Source organism: Pundamilia nyererei, unplaced genomic scaffold (assembly GCF_000239375.1).
Source record: "Pundamilia nyererei isolate P.nyererei 1_Seehausen unplaced genomic scaffold, PunNye1.0 scaffold00150, whole genome shotgun sequence".
NCBI lineage: Eukaryota > Metazoa > Chordata > Actinopteri > Cichliformes > Cichlidae > Pundamilia > Pundamilia nyererei.
In genome coordinates, this window is record NW_005187551.1 from 570,191 (window position 1) to 583,351 (window position 13,161).

The window sequence follows — 13,161 nt, forward strand, 5'->3', positions numbered from 1 at the left end:
TTCATAGTTATGGCACAAACCTGCAGACCAATAGGACCAGGAGGTCCAGGGAAACCTCTGGAGCCCTCATCTCCCTTCTGTCCGAACATGCCCTGTTGTCCTCTGGGACCAGGCTCTCCATCACCTCCCTTATTAACAACAAACAAAAGCAAAGATTTGAACAGCACTGCTGTGACCTCCTGCTCAGGTTTAACTTCTCATTCTTTGTCAGTACTTACAGCAGGACCAGGAGCGCCTACAGGACCTTGGAGACCGGCTGGACCAGGAGGACCCTGAAACATACAGTGAAAATAATGCCACCAAAATGCACATCCCCACAGAGTCAAAGAAAAATCCAAGCACGCACGAATCACTTCCTGAGTAGAAGTCTAACGGGCTATTTTTTATTTTGAAGAAGGATGGATATAAATGTTCTGTATCACCGACCTGTTCTCCCTTGTCAGCTTTGCTTCCTTTCTGACCTGGTTCTCCAACTTCTCCCTGGTAAAGAAACAAACACACAGTCAGTTTTTGAGATAATGAAAAATGACTTGACTAATAACCAAAACATGTCCCAAACCCAACAATAAACAACAACAATAATAGTTATCAGCTAGTGCTGATATTCTTCTTCTCTGCATATTTGCAAATTCAAGCCCAAACACCAAATGTAGGATTTAAGACTTCTAAATGAGCACAATACTACATTCTGTTATTGCAAAATCATTGAAAACCTCAGCTTAACAGAAATATACATTATCTATAACTGTAATGGTGAGAGGGTATACCGACACAGTCTGCACAAATGCACTCCTGGGACTAATTTTTAGACCTGAAACTAACTATGTCAACCTTTCTGAGGGCCATAAAGGTATGCATATGTATAATATTTGTTCTCGATATTAAGGTGGAATATCAGAAAATGGTTAGGTTAGGCTGAATATTGTTTTCATTCCCAGTTTCAATTAAAGATAAATTACAGCATTTAATACACGGTGACAAGTTTCATTCTTAATCTAATTTTGTGTAATGGAAGAATGAAGTTCAAGAAGAAAATAAGTGCTTCCTGTCAAGGTGCAATTAGGTACTTTATTTCCCGAGAGTTCACGCTATGTATATACAAGTACAGAAATGTATTTTGTCAGTCTAAGTTAATGCACTGCAAATCTCTGCATGAGCATTTGTTTGGCAGCTTTTATAGAATGTCTGATAGTAACCCTAAAGACCATAATAATTACAAGAAATGAATGACGCAACAGCATCTCCTGCAATTGTGCTTTCTGTTACATCTGTTTATGAAGATGGATAAGCAACAGTTAGAAAAAGAGGAATATATTTTTGTTGCAGATTAATATGGGAAAATGATTGATTTACCCACATGCCCCACTTAGGGAACACAAGCAGCTGTAACAGGATGAAATTGGTGGTGCTGAATGTAGGTAACTGACCTTGTCACCATCCTCACCAGGTGGGCCCTGGGGTCCAGCAGGTCCAGGCAGACCTACAGGACCCTGGACACCATCACGACCAGCTGGACCTTGAGGCCCCTTCTCACCCTATAAGAAGAAAGAAATGTCTTTTAATTATATTCTGAAAATTGGTAACCAAAGAAAGGACAAGAAGAATGAAGCTTTAGGAGCAAAGTAACACTTACAGGTGCTCCCTTCTCCCCAGCGGGACCTGGGGGACCCTGAGGGCCAGGTCTACCAGATGGGCCAATTGGACCTCCTGGGCCAGCAGCACCTCTCTCACCAGGAGAACCCTGTAAGCATGAGCACAATACGGACAATATTAATGAAAAACAAGGGCAGAAGGATTTTTTAAAGATTTCAGTTTTGTTGGCCTGGTTGCACTGAACAAACACCGAGGACATTAGGAAGATGGCAAACAAAGACCCCACTGTGTCTTTCTGTTAATAATATATCAATAGATACACAGCTACACACAAAACCCTCTTTTTAAAATGGAAAGTGTGAAAACATTAGCAGAAACATGCAGTATCAGGTGGCTTTCAAGTTCTAAAAGAGAGCAAAGCTCATTGAAAGTAGTCAGCATTATCTCCTGTCAGGGAGCCGATGTCTTAGTGGTTCTCCAAGCCCTGAGCAACTCTCACCTGCAGCTGCATTACAAAATGAAGCAGACTTCTGTTGCATATATATTATACTACTCAGTGTTCAGCTCAATCCATAAAACATGATTATGAATGACACTCAGCACTTTTTGTTTTATATTATCGATGCAGTGAACCAACCTGCATACACACTAATTTTGGTTACAGAAACACAAGATAAAAACTCTGAGTATAAAAGCCAAACAGATCATTTAGACTCTGTTTTTATTGAACAAATGCTTTATGTAGAGACAGGGATGCATCTTCTTTTTTTAAATGATAAATTCATACAAACGACTGGTAGTTTTGGCTTACTGAGGCTGTTCTAGGCAAGGCAAGGCAAGTTTATTTGTATAGCACAATTCAACAACAAGGTGATTCAAAGTGCTTTACAGAGACACTAGAAACAAGAACAAATAAAAAGCATGATTTAAAATTGATTAAAACTACACTAATCAAACTTAAAACACTACAACGTTCAACATAACAATAATATGTAAATAAATAATAAAAACTTAAATCTGGTTTATATTCTATTTAGCCAGTACTGTGTTGCGCAAGTGTCACGATGACACAACAAACAAATATCTGAATTAAAGTAGTATTTGAATATTCAAGTCTTAATAATACTTCAAATGTATAGTGTGGAACTATCTAGAATAACTATCTAGAAGAATCTAAGATGATAATATAAATGGCATGCAAACCAACACAATCCAGAGAGCATAAAAACAGTTATCTTTACATAGCTCTCAGTACTGTACTTACAACAGGACCAGGTGGACCCTGGGGACCCTCTCCTCCCTTCAGACCAGCAGAGCCCTGAGGTGAAGATGGAACAAGAGACATAAATACCTTCACACAGCTGTTGAACTTTGTGTTTTAATTGCATTTAACCAAGCCAATCTCCACTACAGCTGAGCGCTGAGATTTTCATCCTAGTAAACACAAATCAAAGGCCAAAGCTATAGATTGCTAGTGTATTGTAAATCTAATATCTGTAATACATATCTCAGTCACAATATACAACACTTCAAAAAACACATTTCATCTATAATTGTGTTGTTGTGAATACTGCAGGGAAAGTGTAGTGGGATTCTTTTGCAGATAGATGGCTGCTTAAAGTTGTAAGCGATTGTATGGGTGCATACAATTTTCTCCATCTTGTTCTGCATATGCAAGCTTGTAAATTCAGTTTTGCTCATGCAGGGGTGTGCATAATGTGTGCTGTTTTATATATTTGTCAGTTCCCATCATGTGCATGTGCAGCTCCCCAGTGGGCCACAAAAGAACACATAGCAGTATGGGTAATGAGTTTTTGCTGGCTCTGGCTGTTTGCTGGAGTAAATTACAATGGCAGAAAACAATCAGTGGTGCTGCTGTCCTGCAGAGCCTGACTGACCTTGAGGATGGAGGAAGCACAACACTTCCTCTCCCTGCAGTATATCCATTCCCAGATAACCCAGTCTAATTGCCAACATTTCTCACTTAATAATTTATTAGGTAAATAATGCATATAGAAACAGCACATAACTTTGCCCTCCCCACAAGAAAAAATGTTTGGGTTAAACTTTTACAAATGAATCCCTAATCAACAATTCCCAATTCTGTAATACAGGCCCAAGATCCATTGCGGCTGTTAAAACAGCGCCGTCGGTGGCAGCAGAGCAATGCCGAGGCACGCCTGTTCATTTGTAAAATGTCGCTTTGGATTTCCTCTGCATCGGATTGATCACTTGGTGTGAATTCCGGGGCCGGAGTCGGTAATGAAGTGACTTGCTCTAGATAGATGCTGGTTCATTTATTATGTAGCTATGTTCTGTCACTTTCTACTAGCAAACACGTGTAAAGGAAAACTGATGATGATGAATAGATGCAGGTGAAATGGAGCACTTACCGGGGCACCGGGTAAACCTCTCTCTCCAGGGAAGCCACGAAGACCAGGGGGACCGTCTTTACCAGGGGATCCCTGTGGCCCAGGATCACCCTACACAGGCAATAACATGTGTTTAATTGGAATTACTATAATTCAAAATGTTGCATTAATTTTTGAGTATAACTACAAATGTGTCATTTGAAACTTTCCTGTACCATACTAATTCTTTACATTAAGACTGTTATAAAAGATGAATCATCTGTCACCATTCACAAAGATTAATTCAGGCACTGTTGCTGAATAACAAAAGCTCACTTTCCATAGAAAAGTATTTAATAGCTTCACTCTTCGTATAGTCTCAGTCTGAAAAGGTCTTCATTCTTTACTGCAGGAGTATGTCCTTGTAATGAAAAAGACTTACAACTACTGTTTTGGTATGTTTGATACATATAGAGAGATTTTTACACAAAACGACATCATCTACATAACAACTGCTAACGTAACTTTACTGCATAGGAACTGATGATGTTAGTATGGGTTTGGAGATGCAACACATGTGAAAAGAAAACCAAAGGATTTTTAGTTACACTACAAAGAAAACCTTGAAATTGAGAAACTTATGAAATGACCAAGTCACTTAATGATTCTCATCCCACTGGTGGAATATGCATTGCAGCCATTTATGTATTTAAAAAAGGACTATACTGCAGTGCTGGCTGCTGAGTAGCAGGAGGCAGAGAGAGAGAGAGAGGGAGAGATACATAGTACTGGGAAAATGAGCAAATATATGTACTAATGCCTCTGAACTCCCCGGCAGGGACAGGAGTGAACCTGTTTCAAAACTGACAGCCATCATGAGCTATTAGATGCAATTAGTTTTACAGACACATGTTTCCTGTGGAGTCATTAGTACTGTCATTACACAGTCAATAAATAACTCGTAATACCAATGCAGTATTGCTTTTGCATCATCAGGCACAATATGAAACATAAAGACTTCAATCAGATTTTAAAAAGAAAATCAAAAATCAAGAGTGCTCCACTCCAGCAGCCAGTTTCTTGCTGCAATGAAGCAAAACAAAAACCCAAAAAACAGAGAAAAAAAACACAAAGTTCACATCCTTCTGTCTTATGTTAGGGAAGGGTTGCACAAACTCAACCCTTCCCTAACATAAGACATCTCCTTCAGAAGTTCTTTTGTGTTCTGCCTACAAGAAAAAAACTTTGTACTGCATCCTCACTGAGTACAGATTTTTATTCTGGTTTGTTTGTTTTTCTTTTTCTTTTATATGGTGCAATTCTAAAACAAGGACATTTGACTTCAGAAAAAGTAACTTCTGGCTTCGTCTTCTCTTCTTTAGTGCTGGCAGGCTGACTTTATCTGCAAACAGGGAGGCAGAGAAGAGTAGGCTTGAGAGGTATAAGAGGATTTGGGCTCTGCTGCCAAGGTCTCTTCAAAGTGTCCCTGGCATACTGATGCGCAGGTCTGAACGGAGTAGACCTGACTGGCACAGGGTTTGGAGTTAGCCGACAGACTTGATTAAACTGTCTGCTTGGGGAAGACAGGAAGAAAATGAAAGAAGAACACATGAGGATTTGAGGGTTGTGGGGGTTGAGGAGCAGGGTATGCTGAGTGGCCCTAGGAATCAGGGGATTGGTTAGGAGCAGCCCATACTTCTACAAAATGCCTGCTGTCTGCTCCTAATGGGAACTCACTTCTCGAGCAGGGAGGCCCAGTGAGAGAACGTAGCCAGACACTGCTCAAATCTCATCCTCTGTATCTTCAGCAGTCACTTCCTTCAATTTTGCACTGTCTAGCATAGAGAGCAATGGTGATAGTCGGGTGATTGCTGCGAAACACATCCCACACTGTTATCAAAGGAATATGTAATCTATCAAGCATTGTATGCCCCCCAAAAGTATAAGTGTTTATGAGGACAGCTGGCTCAGTCTGCAAAATCAAATCATGTAGAACAATGTGTAGGTTTAATTTGCAGCCCGTGTATACCCTCTTGAACTTCCTATCAATGTCATGAGCATCCTCTTCTTCAGTTTACAAGAAAAGCCAAGGCCGCTTTTCTTGTTTGTTTTTGAGTGTTTTCAGAAGGTTAGTGTGTAAAAGTGTTAGCTGCAAGAAAAGCATAGTTTGCTATTATACTATATCTAAAATAAATTGGAAAAGTAAAATTAAAGGGAATCCAATATGCATACCTTGGCTCCCTCTTTGCCAGCAGCACCTGGAAGACCCTGCTCTCCAGGTGGGCCAGGAGGTCCAGGGTGGCCTCTCTCACCGACGGGACCAGTTTCTCCTGTGGGTCCCTAAGATGTTATCACGCATTTGGATTTACAGGTCAACATATGAAAATGACCATAAATCAGTAAGTTACATTTAGAAAATAAGTGATGAAAGGTTGAATTTCACAGCTGTTTTTTAACTTTTCTATTTTCGTAACCTTCTTTAAAATGCGCCATATAAATAAAGCTTACCAGTTTTCACTTATAATTTACGCCAGTACAGTAGAGCTCAAAGCCAGTAGGTGTCCAAGATCCAACTGAGTAAATGATGACCTATCTACTGTATATGAGCAATTATGTGTTTTCTTTTAATTGCCCACAGTACTTCTTGTTGGAATAAAATTGTAATATAGAAGAATTTGATCCACAGCACTGCGAATACAGCACTTACTTTATATCACCTTCTGCTTTGCTGTTTGTTTAGTAATATATGTATTTGCCTCTTCTGTATATCTCCTCTTACCTGGGGCCCAACAACACCTCCTGGTCCTGGAGGACCGGTCTTTCCTTGGAAACCCTGAAAAAAGAAAAGAGAGAGAGTATGAAACCTTATTTATACAAGTTACAGCAGCATTGGAGACATAAATCGTATCTATTCAAGCCCATGTACAGCAATTATTGTGATATTATTTATGATGATGAGCAGGGATTTACTATATGTTTGGGTCTGACATGTCCTTGATTCTGGAACAAGAGTTTTTCAGCTTCTATCTACAGTCAAGGATATATTGTTTTGCAATACAGTGCAGGGTAGTAAATAACTAGAGTTATATGTACAGTTGTTTAATATGTTGTATATCTTAATGTCTATGTGGACATTAAGTCTATGCAATAAGCTTTACAGCTTTTTTTGCTTGCAGTCCAAAGTAGACATGAAAAGGAAGGGTCACACAACATACGCCTCTTCTTTAAACCAAACCAGGCAATAAAGACACTCAGACAATAAAGTGGGATACCTGTACTTGGATGCTGTAATTAAGATTTGAAAATAACACAACAACAGACAACAGATTTGACATGACATTTTCATTTGTTTGCTATGAGAGTGATGGATTTCTACATGAGGAATAAAAATGTGCAAAATTATGAACATTTTGGCTTCTAAGTCCTGTCCTTCTTCTTACACTGGGCTTTGGTCGCTAACAGAACACGTCACTCTTAGACTGCAGGCTAACTCGTGGTTCATAGTGTATATAAAAGCCTTCAACTTTCATGCCCCTCTTCTGTGGAACCAGCTCCTAGTCTGGACTTAGGAGACAGTCACACCCTGCACTTTTAAGATTAGGCTTCAAACTTTCCCTTTTCGATTTTGCATATAGTTACCCTTAAACATCCCTTAGTTATATACGCTGCATTTAATCATTAGTTATTATTAATCTCTGGCTCTCTTCCACAGTGTATCTATTGTCCTGTCTTCCTCCCCTCACCCCTACTGGTCAGAGCAGATAGCTGCCCCTCCCTGAGCCTGATTCCGATAAAGGTTTCTTTCTGTTAAAAGGGACCTCCTATGGTCCCTTGAGCAAGCACCAACTCATCTGATTGTTGGGGTTTTTCTTGAATTTAATTTGAAATCTTTAATAAAATACTGACTTTATGTCATTGAGGTGACATAAAACTCCTGTCATGTTGTGTATCAATGTGTAACTAGCTAACTTCAAAGCCAGCAGTATAATAGTATAGCTGCTCTACTACTACTGCATACAGCGTTAAGTGTACAAGTCACCATTAAGTTATATGTTCTCTGGGAGAATACAGACCAGTTAGTTGTAGTTAACTTTTAAGTTTACATTCACAGCATATGGCTGATTTGCATTGAAGTACTCCCTGTGGATACGTTTAAGCACATTTAAACAGCAAAACAGGACGTGCCAAAAAAGATCCAAGTTCAAAATTCCCGAGCATTGAATCCGACAGTGCAGTACAAATCCGATGAACTTCTGTCTTCAGGGAGAGGAACAATCCAATCCACATTGACCAGAGTCCAAGTGCACTCCAGTATATTCCTGAAATACTAATTAAACAGTTTTCTTAAAACACACTATTAAGTGTACTGATACAAGCAGATAAAGAATGGTATCTTCTACCTGTATCACAGCTGTAATAAGGCTACACACTTGTAGACAGTGAACAGTGTACAGCTTAATTAAGCTTCCTGAGAGTTACTGAGAAGCAAACAAGTACAACCCCAGGATCAGCACAAGAGGAGCGTTGGATGAAATCAGCTTTTTCTATTGGATCCCTCATTCTCTGGCCTTTTCTAGAACCTGTACACACTGAGGATTACAATCGCAGCACATTTGATTTGCAACTTATTATCCTATAACTAAACAAAGTTTCAAATGCAAACTTCTTACAAAGCCAATACTGAAAGACTTATGACTCCAGGCCTATTGATCACTATGTGCTGTGATTTATGATGATGTATTTTTTAAAGGAAGCCCTCAAGCCAGGCTGCTGCAGCATCGGCTTAGAGACACCGGCTCAAATCTTTATTTGCACTTACTTAAATGTAACTTGCATTTCTGATGATGTGCGTCTATGAGCATCTTTATTGCTGTTTGGAGCCCACTCATCAGCACATAAACACCTTAATGAAGACTACTATTGGGGCCTGAATTACAGAAAAGGCGGGGAAGCACTTGTGTGTGTTGTATTATATTATCTAAGGGAAAGAGGCAGATGGAAAAGGAAGCTTTGATAAAGGCAAAGTCAAGCTTTTAGTAGAATCATTGTCCTCTGAGCCTCGTCAAACCATGGTGCACTGATGCATACCAAGCGCAGAGGAATCGAAAAGCGGGGGATTCTAACTTCATTTGATCGAATCTTACTCCGCTTTGTTTTTTTATTGTTGTTATCTACGTGCCAATTCAGCCATTTTTCATTTAGCTCATGCACATTTTGGAACAATAAACAAACAATACAAATAAAAAAGCAACAAACTGTTTTATCCTGCTGCAACAAATATTATGCTGGCTTAGTTATCTGTAAGGTGTTATTGTTAGACAGTAGGCAGTGATACACAAGTAAACCTTAGTGGAACTAAACAGTCAAGGCTTAGCATCTATTCATTGGATATTTGCAAATATGCCAAAGTAACAATAAGATAGAAACTCCATCAGAAGTGGATGGCTACACAGCCCACAGTCTGAGCCCTGTGGATTTACCTCGACGGTGTCTGTGTGTATTCTGTCTGTGTGAATAAAGACCAGCTGAGCAGCAGACTCAGGCAGTATTCACAAGGGCTTTCTCTTTTAGAGTTTGCTTTACGAAATGGGTCTGCACCTCTGGCATCCCACTGAGATGTTGTGCCAACGATTTCATCGTTATCTACTGCATATGAAAGCACTATACATATGCTTATGTATAATAATATAATAATAAGTCTTGTTTTGAAGTAGTTTAAATGTAGAAAGCTAAAAAAAAAGCCAATATGTATAATTCTTAGATCATGCTGGGTTTAAGTTCAACGTGAGGTCTGTAACGTTCATACAAGATATTGCAATTACTCACTGTTTCTCCGCGCTGGCCAGGGTGTCCGGGCAGCCCATCCTTGCCAGGTGGTCCCTGTCAGGTAGAAAACAAGACATACATTCACCAGTTTTTTCATTCAAAGTTTTTTTTCTAAGCAACAAGTTTTATTACTACAATTTTGTGCAAATGGTTTGTGGGCAGTGTAAACATAATATTGAGAAAGGAAAAACCCTTGAATATCTCGAAGTAGTTGAATGGCATGAAAATAGGCTCAGGGCTAGAGTTTTTTTGTTTATTTTTGTGTGAAATAAACATCATTACGGGCTGAGACGCGAGAGCCAGCTATGAATGTAACCGGAATCAATAGGTGGAAATTACCACTTGTCTCCTGCCTTGACTGGGTAGTGAGAAAATGAGCTCTGCTTCAATAACAGTTAGAGTAATGACCTCTGAACAGAATTAGGGATATTGCTATGTATTACTGCACCCTATGAATTTTTCAAATTGAATCAATTGTGACTTCTAATGTTTGCAAACAGGCTATTTTGCTATTGCAACACCGAGGAAGGGTAAATAAAGTAAGAGATTAGACACAGAGCCTTGCAAAACCACAAAGCCTCAGTGTAGATGCTTTTTTAGTCTGAGAGGCCAAGTGGCTTTCTTCTGTTCCAAGGATGGAGAAATACTTACAGGGGGGCCTTTTGGTCCAGGGAAACCTACTGGTCCCTGTGGTCCTTGAGGTCCCTGCAATAAACACACAGTCAAATTAAGGTTATGACATTATGCAAAAAGGCAAAACAAAACCTAAAAGTTGGGCTGCTCAATTAATCGAATTTTAATCACGATTACGATCTGGGCTTTCAACGATCATTAAAAATGACTGAGCCGATTATTAGCCCCTCCCTCGTGCTTTACTCTCGCGCTGCTCCGTGTGGCAAATCGAGCGCACCTCTCTGCATTTCGAACACGTGTCACAACAATTAAGAGCAGCGGTCCCCAACCTTTTTTGCGCCACGAACCGGTTTATGCCCGACAATATTTTCATGGACCGGCCTTTAAGGTGTCGCGGATAAATACAACAAAATAAAACTAGTACCGGTACCGAAAAAAAAGGAAGATTTATTCATCACACAGGAAAAGACCCATGGAAACCCTGAAACCAGACATTTCACACCTGAGCCTCAACTCTCGCAGCCCGGTACCAAATGACTCACGGACCGGTACCGGTCCGAGGCCCGGGGGTTGGGGACCGTTGATTAAGAGCACCCGAGGGAAGCTCGGAAAGCTAAGCAGAAGTTATTAGGAGAGGAGAGTGAGTGCCGTTGGTTGAAAAGAGAGGTAAAAAAACTTCAGTGGTGTGGAAACATTATGGGTTGGCGGAGTCAGACGTGGATCAAGTAGACACAGTGTGTGAACTTTGCTACAGTGTCGTAGCTGCACCACAGAGTAACACTGCAAAGTTCACTAAACACAGATATTTACATTTTTCATTTGTTTCTTATATTGCAAACATTTGCACTGTTATCAGTATTTGCACACTATTTTATATTATTTTTTGACAATCTTTAAAGTCATTATTCAATACATTGTTATTGTTAAATAAATATCGTCAAATAATCGAGATCTCAATTTCAGTGAAAATAATCGTGATTATCATTTTTGCCATAATCGAGCAGCCCTACCTAAAAGTGAAAAAGTGTCAGGCTCTGGGATTGCTTATGGCTAATTTCGAAACAAGGTTGGAGAAGTGGAGCTTTTCGAATTGAAAAACTAGCCTCACCCTGAGGTGAGTAACTGTGCCTCAGGTCATAAATGAAATGATGTGACTACTGGTAAGACTCGCCTCACTTTCTAACCACACAGAAAAGTAGTGAGAGTAAAAGTGTATCTGGAGTTTTTCTTTGCAATGATTTATTTGTCCAGCTAACCTTAAAATTTCAGTAGCATGGATATTTCTTTGAAATCCAATATTATATTGTTATAAAGATAACTTCAAAAAAAGTCCCTATCTGATCTGACTAAATCAAGTAGACAACATCACAGGGAGGATTATAATCATGGCAATAATAATAAGCCAAAAATACCTTTTGAATTCTCCAAGTTCATCAACATGAACATTAACTCCAAATAAACTTTGTTGTATCCTAATATATTACTTTTCATTGTTGTAGAAAAGACCAGGGGGACCTCAGCTTATATAATTAATGAGGGGTTGAAACCAGCTGAAAGCTAAACTGCATGTTAAAAAAATCAGGGTAATGACTAAAAACTGTTATACAAATAGTATCTTAATTACTTAAGGGGGAAAAAGTGTCTTGGCCACCCACAATGTTACAAATAGAGACATTCATATTGTGGGGTTGTGTATCCGAGTCTGTAGAGTCAAATATGCTAAAGAAGGATTTCAGTTACTTTACATTATTGAGGTAACAAGTGTTTTATTTAAGGAGATTAAACATAAATCGATGAAACATCTAATACAAGTTTAATTTTCTGCAGTCTAATAAAAGCTTGAAAGCTGACTCCATCATTTAAGCTTGTCTTTTAATCATCCTTATTCATCAGATTCAAATTTATTTCACCTCACTTGTCCATGTTCATAGGAGTTTAACAAAAGAGGATGTTCATACTGTTACAGAGTTCATGACACTACATCTCAGATATCTTAAATATCAAAGAACTGTTGACAGCAGTCCATTAATATCTGCTTCAATCACTGTGCCATTACTGTATTAGATCAGTAAAAAAAGAAAACTTTAAGTCTGTGAAAGCATATCTATGATAAACATTTACCTTTGAGACTGAAAAAACGATTTTATGACTGATTAATGATGAAATCCCTGTACCTAGCCGAGGACAAGTAGGAGCAACATGTGCCATTATTTCATTTCTGTTGTTACCAACTTTCAACTTTCAGGAAAGAGGCTCAGTTTTCCCGATCAACTAAAATTCATCACACTGTGTCAGTACAAATAGTGCTGGTAGGTAAATGCTAATGGAAACAGAGCATTTGCTGCAGGTGCTTAACAGCCTTCCTTCTTTCAGGTCTTCACTAAATCAAGCCAATGTTTCTCATTTCTTTGATACACAACAAAATCAAATTCCACTAAAATGGCACTAGAAACCTAACAAAATCTAATGAAAGTTATTAAATAAGGTGTCACTGCTGGGAATCTCTTTTTGTGCAGCAACTGCACACTGTTTCCTTTCCTTTGTTTTGCTGAGTAAGCCACCCAGCACAAAACATCTAGTTTTGAAGCGCTTTCTTTCCATTCTTTCCTCCTTTCCTTTCGGAGTGTCAGTTTGAAATGCTGCAAAGGAGCAATTTACTTTATTGCAATGCTGGGAGCCAAGTGATAGGGTGAAAAAACACAAAACAAAAATGCTGCTGTCTGTAGGAACAGTGATATAGCATTAAGGCAAAATCCCA

General features: G+C 39.1%; 1 protein-coding gene across 1 annotated transcript in view; it reads right to left on the reverse strand.

Moving 5' to 3' along the window:
* Positions 1-13,161, reverse strand: part of col11a1a (collagen, type XI, alpha 1a) — a 70,257-nt gene that overhangs the window by 19,797 nt on the left and 37,299 nt on the right. The window contains 11 exon segments of the mRNA XM_013913773.1: positions 21-128; positions 219-272; positions 427-480; positions 1,428-1,535; positions 1,634-1,741; positions 2,858-2,911; positions 3,987-4,076; positions 6,177-6,284; positions 6,724-6,777; positions 9,771-9,824; positions 10,422-10,475. Of these exon segments, the coding sequence (XP_013769227.1) occupies positions 21-128; positions 219-272; positions 427-480; positions 1,428-1,535; positions 1,634-1,741; positions 2,858-2,911; positions 3,987-4,076; positions 6,177-6,284; positions 6,724-6,777; positions 9,771-9,824; positions 10,422-10,475 (846 nt within the window).